Source organism: Pelodiscus sinensis, chromosome 16 (genome assembly GCF_049634645.1).
Source record: "Pelodiscus sinensis isolate JC-2024 chromosome 16, ASM4963464v1, whole genome shotgun sequence".
Classification (NCBI taxonomy): Eukaryota; Metazoa; Chordata; order Testudines; family Trionychidae; genus Pelodiscus; species Pelodiscus sinensis.
Window position 1 is genome coordinate 39,682,803 of NC_134726.1, and position 22,963 is coordinate 39,705,765.

Below are 22,963 nucleotides of genomic sequence, written 5' to 3' on the forward strand. Positions count from 1 at the left end.
ATGGCATGTATATTAAAAATGCAAAACTCTTCATTTTAGGAAGGCTTTTCTGGTTTTGTTGTGTGCAAACTCGTTTATAATTGAAGAAAAATCTAATTTAACGTGCAACATCACTGTTAATACTTTAAAAATGACAAATAGTCTTGCAGCACCTTGGAGACTAACAAAACATGTAGATGGGATCATGACCTTTCATAGGCACAACCCACTTCTTCAGATGAATGGAGTTAATGTTAATCATTGCAAGCCCATTCAAACGCTCTTGTCCCATTGTTGTACGATGATAGTTCTTATTTTAACATGTTGCATGTGGATTCACCTGAAGCCACTGAAGCAGGGAGACTGACAAAAATGTGTAATGCAATTGTGATATTAGGAAATACAGTCAACAGGTCGAGATCGAATATTTCTTGAAGCAGTTCATTTGGCTTGCAGTCCAATTTAAAGGTGGTGGAATGTATATATTTCAGGAAGACGATCTCGTCACAGAGATTTCTTGAAATTTTATTGTTGTACCTTTGTTGAAACTGTTCCGCTGCTGAATATAGATCTTCATCAATTAGTTCTCTGAACTCCCAAAGGAATCCAAAAAGAGTACAAATTTGTCACAGTGACTCAAATCAATGTGTATGACCAGATTTGATGGAGTCAATAATCATAAAAAAGACATTGGCATGGCCTGATAAAAGTGGATCATATTTGCTAAGAAGCTCAAGTACACCAAGAAACTTTCCATTTGTAGGGTCACCAATACATTGACTGGAACCAAGCAAAGCCAATCCCCATTCTAAAAGAAAAAGAATGATATTCAGTATGTGCTCAAGGAGTTTTTTCCAGTTATCAGTTTCGGTGTTTATTTCACTCAGGAGTAAGTTTTCAGTTGAACTGTCTGCTAGTGCTGCTCTACTAACTGATTTCCACGTAACATAGTTATCTTTATGTGATACTGAAATTTCATGTGCAGGTATTCAATCTTTCGACTTCCTCCAAACTCTATTAATGCTCCAACTGGATCAATCAGACAATACTGATGCATTTGAAGTAATACTGTTAAAAATGAAACAGGGTACACAGTACAGAGCCTACTTCTCCATGCTCCAGCAGAGCCAGTCTCTTGTGTAGATCTCTCCATTTGGAAGAGGTTTTGTCAGTAGACGAGTGGGAAAAGCATGATTTTCAGCATCTTTTGGTATATTACTTGGAATCTGAAAACAACTAACTTTAAAAAAACAACTGCTCATGAGCAACATTGTTCTTATCAAGAAGTCCGATATCAGGTTCTGATGCCACTGTTGTTACACTGTGTCTTGTGCTAGTCATAAGTTCTTGCTCCTACTGCGTAGCATCTCTAAAGTCCTCATATTCTGCCTGCAGTCTCTAAATTGAGCACATTCTGCATCTATTGCTACTGTTGGCATTTCTGTGTCTTGATTAATGACTTCCTCATTTTGAGGCAGTGGCATTGAAATGTCATGTGTGGGTACAAAGTTTTCAGAACTAGAAGTGTCACTGTCAGTATGGTCACCGTCTAATGGCTGAGGCGTCTTTTCTACAAGAAATGATTTTATTGGCTTTAAACTCTGAACTGCTGCTTCACTCTGGTGCATTTTTATGAATATGAACATGGGGAGACTGCCAGATTAAAGTTTATTAAACAATTAGAATTAAAAGTTTATCACAAAAAAGCCTTTAAAAGTGAATCTAAAACAGGACAAAGAGGTAGCTTACATCTGAGTCTGATGATTATTGTACACGAAGACACACAAGAAAAAATGGGAAACACGAAAATCTCCTCTGCAGAGAAAAATGTCTGATTTAAAGGTTAAACTCTTCACCCTCAGACCAAGCAAAATCACTTTACAGTAACAGAATTAATTACGACTTTCAAAACCTCTAAACTATGCAAAGACTGTAAATAGTGTTTCATAACATAGAATCACTAATCACAGAAGCTACTCCAGTCACGTAGATGAAAACTCGGATGTGACTGAAAATTGGTGAAGGCCTGAGGTCCCACAATGATTTAAATCAAATTTTTCAGGTATCTATAGCTTCTTTTGTTGTCTCTGTTATAACTGCAAGGCGTATAATGAATGGAAATGACTTGGTCGAAAAAATGTCAACATTTGAGGCCCCTTTGTCTCCTGGGGCCTGGGCCAAATAGCCACCCCCCTCCCCGCCCCCAATAGGGCCTGCCGATAGCTGACACCCAATCCCCCTGCCTTGGACAGTGGAGAAGACACCTGAAGAGGAAGCAGAGACCAGTGTATGGCTCATGCACCCATCTTCCCCCTTTGCTTGCCTGCGTCTGCCTTTTCCCTGCAGCCGTAGTGGGAAGGTCAAACACTGAGCAGCTGGAGGGGATTTTAATTGCCAGTAAGCTCCAAACAAGCCATTTTTCTTCCTCTCTTGAGACAGGTTTGAGTCTCAGCAGATGTGGTGGGTGTGCATGTGTTTGTGTTTTTAACAGTATGTAAATAGACATGCAAATCAGAGGGGGGGGCCTTCGACTCCTGGCACGTTGCCAGGGTGGCCCTGGCTATCAGTGATCTGAAGTCCTTGCCACTGAAACTGCTCTGAGACGGACGCCTGCTTTGTTGCATTGAAACTGAGCCCTGACTCTTCTGAGGTACTCTGAGGCAGCATTAAAGACAGCACAAAGAGGTGGCTGCACTGCCCCAGCGTCTGGCTAGGACAGTAGCTATGGGTCTGCTCCCTATAGAGCACTAACAGCAGAGGAGAAAGGGGAGGAAGAGTGGGTGGAATCTGTGAAGCTACAAAGTTCTGGGACTTCAGTCATTCCCAACGCAGGAGGAGAAGCTTCCTTCTAGCACCAAGAAGCAGCAGAACAGCGCCTGGAGCTGCATGTCTTCAGCATCACTAAAATAGGGAGAGAGCTTGGCATGGGCGGCGAGCAGCATAGGCAAGGGAAGGCACTGCCTTCAAAACTGCCCGTGCTCCAGCTAGCTGGGATGCATGGCCCACAGGGAGGGGGAGGTCAGGAGGTCTGGGAACGGCAGCCTGGTGTGGGGCTGGCTGCTGCAGTAGAGGGTGGGCTTGGCCCCACAGTGAGTGAGTGAGTAAGCGCAGGAGGGGCAGAGTCTCAGGCAGAAGGGGTGGAGCTGGGGCTTGTCTTCTCCAGCGGGGCCTAGGGAGCTTAGCAGCAAAACGGTGGAAGAAGTTATACCACAGCACTGGGGGAGAGCACGAAAGGTGCCAAGCCTCTCTGCATTCAGTCTTGAGAGCCGGCTGAGAATTAGAGACGAGCGAGTGACACTGATGGCAGGAACATGAAGACAGGCGCCAGACCTTGCAAGAGACATGGCGAAGGTTGGAGGAATGAGCAGAAGAGGGTTAAATCAGGGGAGCTGGGAAAGGGTTCTCATGCCCTAGCCAATGCCCAGCCTCTTCTCTTTTAGGTGACACGAATCCACCCTCTCCTGTCACTTCTCCCAGAAAGAGTTTATCATTAAAATGTACATAAAACTCATGATGCAGTGGGTTTTACCCATGAATGCTGATGCCCTAATAAAGTTTCCAAGGTGCCACAGGACTCCTCGTTGTTTTTTCAGACACAGACTAATTTGGCCACCGCCTGAGACATAAAAGCATGTGTGTGTTTGCTCTTGGGTTTGCCAGAATTCCTGTAGCGTGATGCAGCTTGGTAGTCCCTGGGGGTGTGTCTAGACTACAGGGTTTTTTCGAAAAAAGTAGCCTTTTTTTGAAAAAACTTCACCTGCATCTAAACTGCAGCCGCGTTCTTTCAAAAGTCAATTGAAAGAATGTGGCAGTATTTTTGACCATGGTAAACGTCATTTTACAAGGAATAACACTTTTCGAAAGTACTCTGTCGAAAAAAGGCACTATTGCATGCAAACTGTGCTTTTTCGAAAGAGAGCATCTAGACTCTCTTTTGAAAAAGCAAGTCACTTTTTTAAAAAATCAGCTTGTAGTTTAGACGCTCTCTTTTAAAGAGGCTTGTAGTCTAGCTGTAGCCTGGGTGCCAGGAGTCTCTGGGCCTGAGAGGAATCAGATTTACATATGCCTGGGCTATAAAGGAAAGCATGTCTATACTAGGAAACTATTTTATATTTTATAACTAAAATCGATGTAATAACTGGAAATAACATCAAAAAAGCCTTGAAATGAGTCCAACGTGGGCTCCATTAGCAACACGCTACCTCGACTTAGAGAACTGCGGAGTAATTTGTTCAAATGACTCTGGAGAGTTGTTATTTCGAAATAGCATCACTAGAGCATCCACACTGCTGCTATTTCGAAATAACTATTTTGAAATTAGTGTTATTCCCCGAGGACAGCTGGAGTACAGATTTTGAAACAATGGGCTTGGTAGTGTGGACGCTCCACTTATTAAGTTGTATCCTCGACTTACGGGGGATTATTTTGAAATCAAGCCCTAGTGTAGACAATGGCATAGAGAAGCAAGGATGCTAAGTGTTCAAGTTGCATTACTCGACTGCAAATCCAGCAGCCAAACCAATGGTAGGAGACCAGGCTAGCACAGACACCAAAGTGCTGAACTTGGAACAAAGCCCAAACCGCCTGGCCCTGCCCAATGCCCAGGCCAGTGAGGGCAGGCTGGGAGTGTGGTGTGCCTCTTTCTTCCCAGCTGGCAGAAGGGTTGGCAGGCTTGGGGTTCGGCACTTAGCCAGGTTTAACCTTCACTTAACTGTGGCTCAGAGCAGTGGGTAGCAGGAAAGAGGAAAGCTGCTTGTACCGTCGGTCCCTTCCGTTGTCGGGAGACCATTGTTCTTGCCCTGGTGGGTGGGGGACGCAGCTGTAGGGCAGAGATTTCATTTCGCTCACTCTCGGCTGGTCTGTGTTTTATTACTTCAGCAAGATAAGATGTAAAGCCCTGGGCTTCGCCACGGTGCTCACTAAATGTCCCCTGGTCCTTTTTTCACTGGAGCAGAGATATAATGCCGCATGTCCTGTCCGAATCCAGGTTAGGCAATTATTTTGTGCCTTCTTAAATTCCTTGTGTGCAGTGTAGTTGGTCCCAGAATCCTAGAAAGACCAGGCAAGTGAGTTATGTCACTCTGTGGATATGTCTGCAAAACAAAGAAAACCCACAGCTGGCCTGTACCCTTGACTTAGGCCGGGGCTGCGGGGCTGATTTTTTTGCTGTGTTGAATTCAGGGCACAGGCTGGAGCCCAAGCTCTGGGACACTCCCAAATTGAAGGGTCCTAAAGCCCATTCTCCAACTTGAGTTTAAGTGTCTACACGGCAATGAACCAGTCCCTGGCCCAAGTTGCTGTCTAGTTGCTGTGTAGACATACCCTGTGGCTACGTCTACACTGGCATAATTTTCTGGAAATGCTTTTAACGGAAAAGTTTTCCGTTAAAAGCATTTTCGGAAAAGTGCATCTAGATTGGCAGGACGCTTTTCCGCAAAAGCACTTTTTGCAGAAAAGCGTCCATGGCCAACCTAGACGCGCTTTTCCGCAAAAAAGCCCCGATCGCCATTTTCGCGATCGGGGCTTTTTTGCGGAAAACAAATCTCTGCTGTCTACACTGGCCCTTTTGCGCAAAAGTTTTTCGGAAAAAGACTTTTGCCCGAACAGGAGCAGCATAGTATTTCCGCAAAAGCACTGACAGTCTTACATGAGATCGTCAGTGCTTTTGCGGAAATTCAAGCGGCCAGTGTAGACAGCTGGCAAGTTTTTCCGCAAAAGCAGATGATTTTGCGGAACAACTTGCCAGTCTAGACACAGCCTGTGTGTCTCCCGTGCTTGTTTCTCTCATCGATAGATGTGTGTCCGATAAAAGATACGACCTCCCCCACCTTGTCTCCATAAGTTCCCTGGTAATTCAAATGAATCCGATATTCCCCTCACTTCTTGTCTTAACTGCTGAGCAGTGGTGCTCTGCTAGGCAGCTGCTGTCGTGTAGAGGGAAACACTCTGTATCAGTGTAACCTCTTGTTGCTGTGCGGTGGGAGTTGAATGGCTTCCTTCACAGACAGATGTCTACAAAACGGCTTTGGTTTCAGATCTGCAACCTTGTTGAGCTCTATTGTCTCTTGACATGGGAAATGGAGCTAACTTCTAACAAGGAGGAACCGACCGTTGTTCTCATGGTGGAGCTGCTCTGGCAAGCACAAGCGTGAGGGATTTTAAAGAGAAAAGACTAAAACAGAGAGTGGGGCAGGAGCCAGCCACTGCCATGTTGGACATGCATGGGAAAACTGCTGGCCTGCTCTTGTGATTCTGTTTTTAGGGACTAACTTCCAGAATTTGGCACAGTTTCCAGATGATATAATGCAGGTGAGGACAAATGAATCCCCTGGTATGGAAAGGCTGGAAATAGGAGGGTCCAGAGGAGTCATTTTCCTGATTTTTTTCATGCAAATAGCTCACTTTGTGGGGAGGAGAGGTAGGGAGAAGAAGTGCAATGGGGCTGGGTCCTCTTCCTAGAGCCACTTGTTTTTATCAAGTACATGCCTAGTACATGAGATCATTTCACAGAAGGACCATTAAAGGCAGTTCTTTGTTCACTGAAACGTTCCCCTTTGGCTCCTGGGTGCATCTGTCTATACATTGCTACTACAGATAACATAAGTGGTTGCAGTTATTCTTCACAGCCCACCCTTTCCCATCACAGAGCTTCCTGACTAATTCCTACATGCTGAGGAAGACACACGGTATCAGATTATTCTTGGACTGATTAATAAATTCAAATGAGGATTTACTGGAGCAGCATCTTGATGCTCTTACATGCTACTCTTAAAGACATACCATTCTGTGACTGGGTAATACATTATCCCTACCCCAGTAATTCAAAAGCCCTACAATGCAAAAGCCTCCCATTTGCTAGAAATTTGAGATTCGCATCTTGGCTATTCATAGAATCATAGAATACTAGGACTGGAAGGGTCCTTGAGAGGTCATCGAGTCCAGTCCCCTGCCCTCATGGCAGGACCAAATACTGTCTAAACCATTGCCTTTAGCATTTGGGAAAAGCCCCTTTGGAGCTGGGTGGATGGGGGAAGACGCTCTCAGAAGAATGGAACCAAAGAAAACTTGGATTTTGCACAGCCTACGTTACAGTCATTCTCCTAAGGCTGACATTAGCTTTTGGATGTCTGAGTGGTGAGAGTTCTTTTAAGTGTGTAGCTGAGGCAGTGTTCTTGATTTTATGAACATTATCTTTCAGAATATTTTTCTGCAGCATGTTCAGTGCTCTTTAAAATCATTAATCCATTAGGCTCCACACTCATGTTATTGCGAGTCAGTGTCCTTTAAAAGCTGCTGGAAGCTGAGACTTAGAAGGTAACTGACATGCTCAAAGTCCGATGACAAGTCCATGCCAGAGGCAGGAACAGCGACTTGTGATCTTGTATTTTAATTGTCGAACCACATTGCCTGCCTAAAGGCAAAGAAACTTTGCTGTAGGATGCCTGTCCAGCCCAGGACAGTCACAGGAGGTAACTAGTACCAAAGCACACGCTGCAGTATATGTAACTGTTGAGCAAAACCTTCTCTAGCTCCACGTCTAATTCTCCGTCATTCAAAAACTCACCAGACTATTATCCTTTTGAACTCCTACAATAGATGGTACTGCTGGGCAGAAGAAAACAGTATATGAAAACAGTGTGCTATTCTTGTATAGCAATGCAAAATTAAAAGGGCCAAATCTGCAAGTAGTCTACCTCTAGTGAACAGTGGCACCATGAAATAAGGCATTTAAATAACCATTGATTGTAAAGAGATTTTTCCTCCATAGACAGCAGCCTAAGAGAGTCTGAACAAGCATAGACAGTCATCTTAGCCACTGGAGTGGTACATCTGAGCCAAGTTGGCTTTGCATCCACCACCTAGACCTAGCTAGCCTGCTGCCCAGACTCCAGCCCAAGCCCAAGCCCGAATATCGACACCGCAATTTAATAGCCCTACACGCCCTAGTCTGCTGACACCAGCCAGCTGTGGGCATTTTATTGCAATGTAGATGTACCCTTAGAACCTGATCCAAAACCCATTGAAATCAGTGAGAAAATTCTCCTCAGGACTTTGAAGCTGTTCCCAGGAAACTCGGATCACTGAAAGCTGGGAAGAAGCTGCAAAAGGATAAGAACAACAAGCACATCTATGTGATATTTCTTTGGAAGTGCAACGGAACCCTGATAAACAAAGATTGGAAATGTCTATTGTATTGCACCACTTAGGAGATGAGGGGGTGTGAAGAAGGAATAATTGGCTGGATGCAGAGTGAAATTTAGGCTCAACAATTTCATTTTAAGATTGGCAGCTTTCCCAAATGCTGACCAGGGAAAGCAAGTTGGGCCAGCTTTAAACCCAGGGAAACCCTTTATCTTTTTTTCCCTGATATAAAGGATAGTATTAAATCCTCATTTAATAACCCCTATTGCCTGCTCTCCCAACTCTGATCACCCTGTGTAACTGTGATAAAGCTGGAAATGCAAGTGAAGCCTGGGGGCTAGGCAGTGAATTTACTTTTCCTGAGCATAGATCTAATGACTGTTTATTATTGCGGCCTCTGGAATAGGCACTGGCTGTTTAATGGTGAGACCCAGAATGAGATTTCACTCTTTGCTGGCTGTGTTCCAGCTTGTTGAAGGAGAAGCCAAATCCTTTTTGCTCACAACTTCAAAATCTGTCTTTTTTTTTTTTTTTTCTCTTCCTGGTTAAGAATCCTACACAGGCTTAAGTAATCCTTGCTTATGCAAGAAGTCATGTTGACTTCACTGGGACTGCTTGTGTGAGTAGGAATTACTTCTGTGAGTAAAGTCTCAGAGTTGTAGCCATGTTAGTCTATAACTATTGATATATCTATAATCTAAAAACAACGAGGAGTTCTGTGGCACCTCCAAGACAAAGAGATTTATTAGGACATAAGCTTTAGTGGGTAAAACCCACTTCATCAGATGAATTAGAGTGGAATGTACAGAGGCATGGGTATATATAAGGACAACAAAAGAAAGGGGTACGATATAATAAGCCCTCAGCTCAGAGTTAAGGCTATTTTAAAATGCTCCAAAGATAAATACTGTAAATAAAAGCTCTACGGTGATCTGGGAAAGGAGGGTTCTTGTAGAATAAGACATGGTCCCTGTGTGTTAACAAGACAATTGTTTCCCCCTCTGTCAGATCAGCTAATTTGGATTATTTAAGTCAAGAGCAATTTTGAAAACGATCTGTTTTGCTCATGACAGCTTTTTCATTCTATGTAATGATCCTGAATGTAACAAGCGGCAAAGGGTTATTGACTGCAAATTCACCACATTCGCAGGCCTGCGCTTCTTACAGGAGCCGCTCACTTTATTTTCCCCAGACATTAGGTAGAAAATATTTTCTAACATGTCGGCTTTACAACTTCACACTGAAACCTTCATTTTGTATGAAGACTTGACAGCAAATTGCAGATAAAAGGAAAAGGCGGGGGGTAGGGAAACATATTGAAATGATGCCAGATTGTTTTTAACTATTTTTAGTCAGAGCATTTCTTTATCTTCTGCATTTTTCTTTTTGTTCTTGGTTGCATTATGTGAACATCCTAATTAAGGAGAAAGCTACATGAATAGTTCCAGAAGGAAGGTACCAAGAGGCTCCATCAGACTCAGTGGATGAGGTGGCAGCTGAACTGCAATACTAGACAGGGAGTAGGGGAAAGGTGTGTGGCGAGATCAGTGACCAAAAGACCGTGTTTAATTAATGATGCATGTGTCCCACTACATGATCCATCTAGCACTTGCTGGGCAGGATTTTCACCCTTGGATAGAAGTTCCCATTATTAATAACTAGCTGGACTTAGCTGGTGTTGCTCGGGAAACTGGAGGAACAAAATTTAGAAAATTTAGGAAAGGAGGGGACCCTGAGTCAGGGGACCGCCCAGAGCCACAGATCCTGGGGGCTGATGGCTCCTGGCCCACACCTGACCCTCTGAGAGCAGCAGGACCCTCCTCCCCCCAGGACCGAGCAGCCAGCCCCCAGGAGAACAGTACACAGTCATGTGGCCAGTAGCAAGGGGACTTCTCTTTGCAAGGTTGGCTCAGGGATGGGATCCACCTGCCTGCCTTGGCAAGCAAAAGCTCAGAGCTCACATCTAACCCCAATGGCTGGAACCAGCCACAAAAGAGCCCCACTCACAGTACGAACAGCAGCCGGCTGGCTTCACAACAGTGTAACGCATCGAGGGTTTAACCCGGCCCCTCCGCCCTGTGCTGCAGCAGGCACACAGATTCCTTTTGCTTGCATAAGCCCAGCGAGCTGAGCAGAAAGGCTGACCAGCTTTGGTTTTGGTTTCCGGGGGTGGGGTGATAGCAGGTGGGGAGCAACCCCAGGTCGAAGGGAGGTTACATGTGGAAGGGGCGCCCCAGCTCGCGCCCTGAGTGCCCGAGCCATTGTGCGCATGGGGGTGGGGGCACTGCATGCTGGTGGGAGGGGGGAAGAGGGTCGGTTATGTAACCTCGTGGGCGGGAGGAGGTGAGTCCCGGGAGGCTACATGCAGCAGGGGCACCCAGCTCGTGCCCGGGGCCACAGGTTCTGTGGGGGGCAGGGTGGGACCCCGATCAGATCCAAAAGTACCTTAAAACCTTCTCCTGGATGAAAGGTTATCCCATGCAAAGTTTGGTTGCGGTAGCTCTTATAGTGTCCAAGTTATTAGCGCACAAACTTACAAACATTCTCCTTTATATATTAGATTATTTGTAGTAGAATGTGAATGGGTAACTGGTTACCCGGTAAGCATTACCCTGAATGGGTAACAGTTAACCATTACCCAGGAGTGGCCAGCTGTGGGCAGAGGGCTGGTCCAGCCCCACAGGGCTGCTGACTCCCACCCTGTGCAGGCTGGGAATCAGCAACCCCGTGGGAGGAGGAGGAAGCAGCAACAGGGAGGGAGGGCTGCTGGCTCCCCTCTGTCCCATGCAAGGCAGCTGACTCCTTGTTAGCACTTATGATAGAAATGTAGCTGTGTTAGTCTGGTGTAGCTGAAACAAAATACAGGACAATGTAGCACTTTAAAGACTAACAAGATGGTTTATTAGATGATGAGCTTTCGTGGGCCAGACCCACTTCCTCAGATCAAATAGTGGAAGAAAATAGTCACAGCCATATATACCAAAGGATACAATTTAAAAAAAAGGAACACATATGAAAAGGACAAATCACATTTCAGAACAGAAGCGGGATGTAGGGGCGGGGGGAAAGGAAGGTGAATGCCAGTGAGTTAATATTAGAGGTGGGGAAGGGTAGATGTCTGTGAGTTAATAGTATTAGAGGTGATAATTGGGGAAGCTATCTTTGTAATGGGTAACATAGCTGGGGTCTTTGTTCAGCCCCCTGCGGAGAGTGTCGAATTTTAGCATGAATGCCAGGTCAGAGGATTCCCTTTGAAGTGCAGATTTGAATGTCTTCTGAAGTAGGATGCAGGTGAGTAGGTCATTGAGACAGTGTCCTTTCTGGTTGAAATGGCAAGCAACTGTTTTTTCTTTGTGATCCTGTCTAATGTCTGTTTTGTGGGCATTGATTCTTTGGCGAAGTGTCTGAGACGTTTGTCCAATGTACATAGCAGACGGACACTTTCGGCACATGATAGCATAGATTATATTTCTGGAGGTGCAGGAATATGTATTCTCGATCTTATAACTCACTTGGTTAGGCCCAATAATGGTGTCAGCAGAGTGAATATGTGGACAAAGCTGGCAACGGGGTTTGTTGCAAGGGAAAGTACCAGGGTTGGTATTAGTGTGGTATGTCCTGTGGTTGTTGGTAAGAATCATCTTGAGGTTAGGTGGTTGTCTATAGGAGACTATGGGTCTGTCTCCCAGAGCTTCTTGGAGTTTAGTGTCCTGTTCCAGTATAGGCTGTAATTTATTAATAATGTGTTGGACAGGTTTAAGTTGGGAGCTCTAGGTGATGACAAGTGGTGTTCTATTCTTGGTTTTCTTGGGTCTGTCTTGTAGTAGATGGTTTCTAGGTATTCATTTGGCTCTTTCAATTTGCTTTTTTATTTCTCCGGGTGGGTAGTTGAGGTTTATAAATGCTTGGTAGAGATCCTGAAGTTTCTGGTCTCTGTCAGTGGGATTAGAGCAGATGCGGTTGTATCGAAGGGCTTGGCTATAGATGATGGATCGTATGGTGTGTTCTGGATGGGAGCTGGAAGCATTTAGGTAACTGTATGAGTCAGTGGGTTTTCTGTAGAGGGTGGTGTCTAATTTTCCATTGTTGATTTGTACTGTGGTGTCCAGGAAATGGATCTCTCGTGTGGAATGGTCCAGGCTGAGGTTAATGGTGGGGTGTAGGTTGTTGAAATCTCTGTGGAATGTCTCCAGTGTTTCTTGGCCATGCGTCCAGATCATAAAGAATACCTAGAAACCATCTACTACAAGACAGACCCAAGAAAACCAACAACAGAACACCACTTGGTATATATGGCTGTGACTATTTTCTTCCACTATTTGATCTGAGGAAGTGGGTCTGGCCCACGAAAGCTCATCACCTAATAAACCATCTTGTTAGTCTTTAAAGTGCTACATAGTCCTGTATTTTGTTAGCACTTAGGTTTGAGTAGCAGCAGCAGAATTACAATGGGAGAAAATTCCTCTGCACCTAACCCAGATACTGCTGCAGGGGAAGTGGGAGAGGATCAATGCTAGGCAAGTGCTGCCCTGCTATCCATGGTTCCACAATCACTCTCACATCATTGCTGAATTAATGAAACCCCACATTCAGAGCAGAACGCTTACCAGTTTGATACTCAGCGTCCTATTTTAGTTGTGTCCACAGCTTTGTCAAGAGGTGAAACACGATGAACTGACCACTTTAACCCATTGCCATAAGTGCCCTAAGGATCTCCTGCCACAGTCGTTGGCACTGACATCTGGCGGGTGAATTCTCACCTGCTTGCACCCCTCCCTAAAGAGACTCCCTGCTTGAGAGTGGTCACCTCACTTGAATTGTGCAATGCTGTCAGAAGGCCAGCTCACTAGTGTTTTAAAACTACAAAATTGGCTCTCTACATCGCAGGGAAATGAGATTTTGGACCTGGAAAATCTGGGATCAGAACATGACCGGGGGAGTGTTACTGGGTTAGCTAGTGGAGTAGACAGGTCCACTGAGGGTATATAACTGAGCCCTGATCTTTAGGGCTTGAATGGAAGCAATTGCAGACTAGCAGACAACTTCCTAGAAGCATGTGTATGCATAAAATTAGAGCAGAAATAATAGCAAAACCTTGTTGTGTGAAGTATCAGAGGGGTAGCCATGTTAGTCTGAATCTGCAAAAGCGGCGAGGAGTCCTGTGGCACCTTATAGACTAACCGAAGTGTTGGAGCATAAGCTTTCGTGGGCAAAGACCCACTTCGTCAGATGCATGTAGTGGAAATTTCCAGAGGCAGGTATAAATATGCAGGCCAGAATCAGGTTGGAGATGACGAGGTGGATCCAATCAGGGAGGATGAGGCCCACTTCTAGTAGCTGATCTGGACGTGTGAATTCCAAGAGAGGAGAAGCTGCTTTTGTAGTTAGAGAGCCATTCACAGTCTTTGTTTAATCCTGAGTTGATTGTGTCAAACTTGAAGATGAACTGTAGCTCAGCAGTTTTTCTTTGAAGTCTGGTCCTGAAATTTTTTTTCTGCAGGATGGCTACCTTTAGATCTGCAATTGTGTGTCCAGGGAGACTGAAGTGTTCCCCTACAGCTTTTTGTATGTTGCCATTCCTAATATCTGATTTGTGTCCATTGATTCTTTTACGCGGGGACTGTCCAGTTTGGCCAATGTATACAGCAGTGGGGCATTGTTGGCACGTGTTGTGTGGTGTTTATTGACAGTGCCATAATGCAGTTAACATAACTAGAGCGCATAATATATTTAACCTTCATAACTGAAGAGTGACCTAGCAGTACTCAAATACTGAAATTAGATTTTTCACAGATGACTAAAATAGCTTTAATTTTTTCATTAGTACCAATGATGAGGTTAAAAAAAACAAAGATTTTGCAGGTGGGTTGGTAAATGGTAAAAGTTTTGCAAAACTATAGCAATAACAGAGCAAAACGTTTTTCCCCTTACCAACAAAACAATCACCTGTGTGCCTCCATTGCCTTTCCTCACAATCTCATATGATAGCATAAACGAAACCTGTGCTTATTTCCATGTTAACAGTACAGTAGAAGAGTTTAGAAAAGAATTAAATTCCTGAATAGTACTGAAGGAATGTACAAGAATAATTGTTTCCTTGAACAATAACTGTTCAAACTCTGAGGCTAGTTTGAAGTAATGCTTCACAGCTAAATGCAAGAACTGCTGATAAGCAACCATCTGGGAGACAGGCTTATATTATGTAGCAAAATACTCTGGCAGTGGTGCAGAACAGCATATATAGTAGACTAATGTATGTGAACATATGAAAAAAAAGATTGGTTTGTAGAGATGTAACTACAAGTATGTAACTTCTCACTATTAGTCTGTTTGATATAGCACTAAGTCTTTTTCACATTAGCTGTTTTGGGTAAAAACCTATTATCTATTCTCACTAGATCTTACATTCGCCTTTGGCAATCTTGCTTCTATGTCCTTGTGTGGATATTGAAACCTTACTCAATTTTCACACTAACTAAAAGCAGGGATGTAAACATATATAAATAATTTATTTTACAAGTTTAAAACCAGTTAGAAATTAATCATATTAATATATGCCCCAGCATCTGTTAAAGGGACACAGCTTAAAATTAACATTGTAAACAAACCCATTCTATAGATGTCAATATTTACACCTTAGATTGTTAAAAATGAATTTTAAACCTTGAAATAAATCTCCCCAGAATCCACTTCTGCTGTGATGTCTTGAGCAAACCAGCCCCTTAAAGAGTTCATGCTGTGTAGGTAAAGCTAGTTGCAAAAACTTTAGAATATTGATAGAACATAAGTTCTTTGTTTCCTTTCTATGTTTTCTGGGCTTGAATGAGGAAAATCAACTCATTCCTGTTTTTTAAATAATCAGTTTAATTTCCAGATTGTCGCTGTTCCAATATTCTGGGTTAAAAACGTAGCAGGCCAAGACAATTTTATTTGCAAAGAAAAATATGTGTGTCATAACATGGTGCCTTTGAGAACACAATAAAAAATTGCACTGCACTACAAACTTCTTATTTGCTATTCACTATCACCCCAATCCTCTCTGGGCATTAATTTTCTAGTTTTCTACCTCCCTTTATTCCCCTTAATGCCTTTGACAAGCTCCATTTGCCTAAATTCATTCCTAGGGTAACTCCATTGAAGTTGGTGCAGTTAAACTTGAATGAATTTGGCCTTTTTTTTTTTTCATTCTTTATTTTCCACATCCAAGCCCCACTCTATTCTTATTTGGATTATTCAACTATGCTTTTCACTTATTGAAGTTCATGCCCACAATGTGCTAGGTACTCTCTTAACACTAAGGAAGACATAGTCCCTTCCGAAGGAGCCCACAATCCAAAGACTGACAAAAAATGGGGGAAAGCTATGCAACCCATTAGTGGCATGGTCACGGGGGCTTGGCTATGATTCAGTAATATTAAATTAACACTTTTTTATATTAGTCCCAATTACTTTTCATACTTATCAGTCAGTATGCTGACTGCCCATTCTTTGTTGCATCCAACATAAACTGGTAATCCCCATTCTACTTATCATCATTCATTGACTATCAAGATCCCATATCCTGCCTCTGGATGGCCCATAATGTTATCTTTCATTATTTGTTACATTTTCAAATATGTAACAAATAATGAAAGACCGATCAACATGGCACACGCTGATCTACCAAGGCTGTCAAACATCTGAAGCCAGAAGGACAACCATAGCACAAGAGAAGCGAGCACTCCGTAAAGCCAGAGTTGCAAAAGCTGCAACAGTGGTGCCCACACATGTCTGCCCGACATGTGGTAGAACATTCCGTGCCCGTATCGGCCTTATCGGCCATTTGCGGACACACCATGAACAGTCCATAACCCGTTAGATGTCAAGGTCCTCTTCGAATACGATGGACGAACAACAACATTTTCACACAAGCAGCTCTGTGCTTTATTCCACACTGCCCCTCATTCTTGGTAAAGCTCCCTAGGATTATCCACAAAGCCACTTAATGGTTCTCCTTCAAAACTCTCCTTTTTCATGATGTTTCTACAAAAAAATTGACAATGAAGAGGCACCTTATGGAGGGAGACTGCGGCTTATCAGACTGATCAGTAGTGTCTCTTTTCCCCGTCTGTCTGTCCCTTATTCTTGTTTTATTCTTAGATTGTAAGTTCCTTAGGAACTTTTTGTTTTTGTACAGCACCTAGCAATATAGCGTCCTGGTCCATAACAACAGCTTATAGGTGCTGCAGTAATATAAATAAATAATGATGTCAGTAGTAGGATTTGTGGCAGAAAAGTCTTTGGGCACATCTACATAGCAGGTATAAAGCTGAAATAAGATGCAACTTGAGCTACATCAATTGCGTAGCTTAAGTCAAAATAGCTTATTTTGGCTTTTGGCGCTATCTACACAGCAGGAAGTCAAAGTTCCTCCAACCTCCCTTACTCCTCGAAAAATGAGGGTTATGGGAGTCGGAGTAAGAAGTCCTCCAGCTCAACATTATTCAACATTATGTTGAAATAATTGCTTGCTGTGTAGATGTGGACTATGTTATTATGGAATAATATCAGTTATTTCGAAATAACACTGCTGGGTAGACATAACCTTCAGGAATGACTTGAATGCAGAGAGAAAGTAGTGGATTGTAGCTGTGTTGGTGAGCTTCCTCCTTTTCCATTTCTAGTACAATCTTTTTATCTGTTTTATTTGCCAGTTTCTTTTGAAACCACATTAACCCCTTCTTGTTCCTTACATTCTTCATTTCAGAGAGATTGCACACTATTGTCTTTCTTCTGATGCTTACCTAGTAAGTTAATACTGATTCCTCCAAATGCGTGTTCTTTCTCTGGCCAGGTATACACCATATGGAAGATCGACGCTGAGGTTCGATTTAGCAGGCCTAGTAAAGAGCTGCTCATTTGAACTGAGAGGGCTCTCTCCTTGGCGCCAGCAGTCCTGCTCCTCACAAGGAGTAAGGGAAGCCAATGGGAGCGCTTGCTCCTGTCGATCTCCTGTGGTGTGGACCGTGCACAAAAACAACGTCTGATACATGGGCTCCAGCTATTCAGTTAGCAGAGCTGGAGTTGCGTCTCCTCAGTCGTGGGCCTGGCCTGTGTGTTTTATACCGGGCTGAGCACACGCCCGTGCCCAGAAAATAAGAAAAATGACTCTCTGCAACTGCTGGACTGTTGCTCCTACCTGCTTCCTTCGCCTCTCCCCAGGGCTGCGCGGCGAGTCGGAGCCAGGGGCTCATCGCCTACTACCCCAGCCCGTAGGCCTGTAAAGGGCTGCAGGGTGCGAGTGGCCCCCGGAGCGGCGTCCTGGGGCGGGGGCGGGGGAACTGGGCTTGCAATTCTCCTCCGCCGCCGCTTCCCCGCCGCGACGCCGCTGAGGGGCCTGCCCCGGCCATGGGGGCGCGGGCGGTTTCCGAGGGGTCGCTGGTTTATTAGGGGCGGGGGGCGGCCTCGCTGCCGGCGGGACACAAGCCAGGCTGTGCCCGCATGGGGGGCGGTCAGCCACGGCCTTCGCGGGGAGGGGCGCGCGCTGCCCTCCCGGTTGCTAGCGGGTTGCTAGGACGCCATGTTGGCGGAGGGGAGGGGAGCGCTTGGTGCCCCGGAAGTGGTGTCCCCGCGGGGTTTCTCTTCCGGTGCGGCGGGCCAGCGCCGGACCCGGCCAGGTTAGGACTAGAGGCAGGAAATGGCGGCGACATTGCAGCAGCAGCTGCCGGGCCCCCGAGCTCCACTGGGCTGGGCCCAGGCCTCCTAGAGAGCCGCCGCGCCAGCGCCGGGCCCGGGCCGCAGCCATCCGGGGCCGGACTCCGAGCACTTTACATACATGAGGTGATCGGCGGGAATGGCGCGGAGCGGGGGGGCGCTGGGGAATGGCGCGGAGCGGGGGGGGCTGGGTTGGGGGGCCGGGGAATGGCGCGGAGCGGGGGGGGGCGTTAGGATGCGGGGTTGGGGGGCTGGGGAATGGCACGGAGCAGGGGGGAGGGGGCGCTGGGATGTGGGGTTGGGGGGCCGGGGAGTGGCGCGAAGCGGGGGGGGGCGCTGGGATGCGGGTTTGGGGGGGGCCGAGGAGTGGCGCGGAGCGGGGGGGCGCTGGGTTGGGGGGGCCGGGGAGTGGCGCGGGGTTGGGGGGCTGGGGAATGGCGCGGAGCGGGGGGGCGCTAGGATGCGGAGTTGGGGGGCTGGGGAGTGGCGCGGAGCGGGGGGGCGCTGGGTTGGGGGGGCCGGGGAGTGGCGCGGAGCGGGGGGGCGCTAGGATGCGGAGTTGGGGGGCTGGGGAGTGGCGCGGAGCGGGGGGGCGCTGGGTTGGGGGGGCCGGGGAGTGGCGCGGAGCGGGGGGGCGCTAGGATGCGGAGTTGGGGGGCTGGGGAATGGCGCGGAGCAGAGGGGAGGGGGCCTCGAGCATGGAGGGATGCTAGGATGTGGGGCTGTAGGGAGGGGGCGCGGCGCGGCGGGGGTTGCCAGGCTGGGGGGAAGGGGCGCGGGGAGGGGGCGATGAATGGCGCGGAGCGGGACCCTCTCGATTTATTTCCGTGGCCTGGGGGGTTCCCTATTGGGGCAGCGGCGGGGGCGGGGGCTGAGGCGCCCTCCTGTCCGGGCGGCCTTGGAGGGCGCTACCGTCCGCCCGGAGCCGGGTGCGCTCTGTGGGTTTCAGTTCGCCGGCCCGGCTGCCGCTGGAGCTTGGGCGTAACTTGGTTAAAGCCGTTTGAGTGTCTCTAGTCAGCGCTGCAGAAGGGCTTCCCAGCCGGCCAGAAAGCGTGGCTGTGGTCTGGGGGGCGTGTTCTCTGCTCCCCAACTCAGCTGTCAGCCTGGGCCAGCCAGACGCTCTTCTATGCATTGGTAGTTCATTATCGTCCAAGCTAAACAAGTGCTGTCAAAGTATAAAAAAGAATGGATCTTGGCTTTTGCTGGGATAAAATACGTCAGTCTCTTGCCCAGAATGCACCTGGTGGCTATGTTTGGGTTTTAATCCCCTGCCCAGGGTCTGGTTTTCCACTGAGTTGAAGGTTTGATCTTTTCTGTTCATGTGTCTTTATTGTCTGTCCCTATTTCAAAGTCTGGTCTCTGATTGTATCTTGCCTTCTGAGTCTTGTTAGGTTAACAGGGTTAAGCACAGTTTTTCCTAGTCCCTTTTTAATGGGAAAGATTCATCACTTTTTGTGGCTTAACAAAAGGTTTTAAGGGTGTGAGAGAAACAAATTAATTGGTGTCTGTATGTTTTCCCCATTCCTATTCTACCTCCATTCTGAGATAAAAACCTATGGAAAGACCAGTATTCAGAGACCAGTGCTTGCCTCTCCCCCATGAGGAACCAACACATGGGGATCAGCATGTCTTTTAAACCCACCCCAATTATATTCTCCAATTCTGTTGACATGGTAACCAACATCCCTTTCTGTTCCAGAGAATTGGAAGCTAAAGCTACCAAAGAAGTTGAAAGAAAACTAAGCAGGTAAGACATGCATTTGAATCTACTTTTATGGTTCCAGGACAAGGGTGGGCCTAAAGTTCTATTTTTTTTTCCTTCATGAAAACCAGCTCTGACTCTGATTGGAGCTTTAATTTCATGCTAGTTGATAGAAAAATTGTTGAATTAAAATTGTAGCTCTCCAATAGATAACTTTCCATTGAAAATAATGTTTGCTGAGGTAAACTTTAGTGAAGCCTGCTCTGCTGCATACGCCTGAGTATAATAATTGTATGTAGTGTTGTAGCTGTTTTGATCTCTGGCTATTAGACTGTTTGGATGAGATAATATCTTTTACTGTGCCAACTTATGTTGGTGAGAGACACAAGCTTTCAAGCTCACACAGAAATCTTCTGTGTGAGCCTGGGCTCATCGGTTAACCTTCACGTTACACACAGGCTCCCTGCACATACTGGTTCCGAGAACCTCCTGGCCACTGTCCAGCAGCAGCAGCAGGAGGCAGACAGTATTCCGCTCCTTGTTTGCACCAGTGGAGTTGTCTGCGCCCCTCTTCTCCCCCCCCCCCACGCTGCGGCCACCTGTCACCCCCTCCCCCGTGTAATCGCTGAAATGTTCAGCAGTTACACGGTTAATTAATTAAATTCATTTTAACATCCCTACTGTACACCTTTGCCTTTTTCATTAATTATATAATTGCAGATTGAATTTTATAATGAAAACTTTGTAAATACAAAATGTGTCCCTTTGCAATAAGATTTTTTTTCACGGTTTCAAATCTCTTGTTTAATACAGCTTTCTCTTCCACTTTGTTACCCTTAGAATTGCACAAATGAATGCAGGGTGGGTTTGTTTTGTTTTCCAAACATGCTTGGTCAAGTAGTTTTTTGTAGTAAAGGTATTAGCCTTCCCCTTGAATTTAGTGTAAACTGCATCTTATGAGGTAACTATTAGTTCTTATTTCCTTATGTTCTTCATATCAAAGAGTGAAGGCATTGAATCTGCCATTAGTGAGAGATTTTTATGTCCTAATGTATTTAAAACCCTGGGAAGTGGGAATTCTTATAGCAGCTGCTTATGGAAATATGAAGTATATACAAGTATATATTTCACTTTTGTGTTCAAGATATTATTTCTTGCTTATATCTTGTTCTCGTATGATGATACTTTTGCAAATTCTTCAAATGTTCCTTGCATTTCTTGACCTGTGTTTTTTCTTCTTTGATTTTCCTTTTTCTGATCACTGTAGATTCAATAGCGGCGAGGAGTCCTGTGGCACCTTATAGACTAACTGAAGTGAAGGAGCATAAGCTTTCGTGGGCAAAGACCCACTTTAAAAGAAGTGGGTCTTTGCCCACGAAAGCTTATGCTCCTTCAGTTAGTCTGTAAGGTGCCACAGGACTCCTCTCCGCTTTTGCAGATTCAGACTAACACGGCTACCCCTCTGATGCTTGTAGATTCAATTAGACCCCAAAAAGGCTTTTGCTAGGGAACGTTGAATGTTTTAAAATTCAGCCAAAACCATAGTGCAACTGCTAGAATGAAGTTAATTTCTTATTCTTTATTTATTGCATGTAGTTCACCTTCAAGTTTCAGTTCAGAGATTAATAAGCCTGGGACTTTGCAGCTTGGAAAAGAGACAACTAAGGTGGGGGGGGGGGGACTATAATATAGATCTAAACAATTGTGATGGGTGTGGAGGAACAAAGTAAGTGGTGTTTAGACCTTCTCATAACATAAGAACTAGGGCTCACCAAATGAAATTAACAGGCAGAATGTTTAAAACAAAAGGAAGAGTTTTTTCACACAGCACACAATCAGCCTGTGGAACTCCAGCGGCTGTTGTGAAAGCTAAGATTATAACAGGGTTCAAAAAAGACCTATATAAGTTCATGGATGAAAGGTCCCTCGGTGGCTATTAGCCAAGATGGGCCGGGATGGTGCCCTTAGCTTCTGTTTGCCAGAAGCTGGGAATGTGAGACAGGGTCATTTGATGGTGGTTACCTGTACATTCCCTCTGTAAGGTACCTGGCATTGGCCACTGTCAGAAGACAAGATACTGGTCTGGATGGACCTTTGGTCTGACCCAGTGTGGCTGTTCTTATGTACATAAATAGTGTTTTTTATCAAGTAAAGTTAAATGCCACATGCTAGCCAGAAAGTGTATAGAAAACTGGAACGCCAGTAAGCATTGAAGACCTTTCTAGAGTGGATTTTCAAGTTAGTATTTAAATAGCAGTTGTCTTCAGCTGAAGCCTTTAATGTTACTCAGCAAATCTGGGCTTCAATCATGAAGGGAGTTTCATTGCATGCTACGTAGCCTGGATACAAATTTAGTATGACACATTTTAACTTTACTTAGTAGGTCACACAATTATTTCTGTCTGCTATGCAAGGTTATTTATCAAGAGGACTATTTCTTAGCAAAACACTTTTGAATTTCGGTATGTAACATTTGAGTGACCACACTAATTTCCAGTCCACACTAGCAAAAGATAAATGCAGCTTCTGGCAAAAATTTGCTTTTATTGGCACAGCTTATAACACTTCCCCAAATAATATAAGCTGTATTGGTATAATGATGTCAGCACTATGTTTTTTTTATCAGTATAAAATGCTATAAAAATCACTTTTATCTGGAATTGCAGTACTGGCAAAAGATTCTTGTTCAGACCTGACCTTAGTAAAAGGAGTTTGAGTTAACTCCACAGCTATGTTTGAGTCCTGTAATTAATTTAAATGGATTCCAAATGTAATTCAGAACCTCAATGAAGTGATAGGCTTCAACATGAGCAAGTAGTAAACAAGTTTTAGTTCATATATCAAGTGACTGTTTTTATATAGCTACTATTTTACTATTTCATCATTACATAATTCTGACACATCTCACTCAGACACCATGGTCTGGTTAGCAGGGAATGTACAATGCTTTTATTGTTTTAGATTTCACTTTAAATCAGTATGGAAACCTGATCTTATCTCTCTGTTTTCTTAAAACTTTACGTAGAAGCCTTTGTTTTCAGATTGTTGTGATACAGCAATGTTTGAATTTTCTCTTATGTTTGTTCAAAATTTTTATTCTTACTTCATCTTTCTTGGGCTTTGGTAATCACTGAACTATTCAGGCCCCTACTTCCACCGGTCTGTTTTTGCCCAACACATATTAATTAATTGATGCTAATAAATGAATACTTAAGATATTTGTTTTAAAAGGAAACATTCTGCCTACTGTGGGAGCTTCAGTTGGTATATGAGCTCTCTGATCTCTCATTTCAATTTGAAGTCACAAGCTTTTGTGGGCACAACCCGCATTATCTGAAGAAGTAGGTTGTGCCCACGAAAGCTCATGATACCAAACACGTTTTGTTAGTCTTTCAGGTGCTGCAAGTCTATTTGTTGTTTTTTAAGTTTTTCCACTTAGACTAACTC

At 45.0% G+C, this 22,963-nt stretch overlaps 1 protein-coding gene across 6 annotated transcripts in view; it reads left to right on the forward strand.

The window, feature by feature from the left end:
* The window catches only part of TNRC6A (trinucleotide repeat containing adaptor 6A), a 192,486-nt gene that overhangs the window by 90,505 nt on the left and 79,018 nt on the right, over positions 1–22,963 (forward strand). For 4 of the 6 annotated variants that reach the window (XM_075899921.1, XM_075899922.1, XM_075899926.1 and 1 more), the window contains exon 4: positions 19,514–19,561. In XM_075899921.1, the coding sequence (XP_075756036.1) occupies positions 19,514–19,561 (48 nt within the window). Of the gene's footprint in view, positions 1–17,737; positions 17,941–19,513; positions 19,562–22,963 lie in introns of those variants that run through there. The other 2 variants (XM_075899924.1, XM_075899925.1) reach the window with 2 other exon arrangements.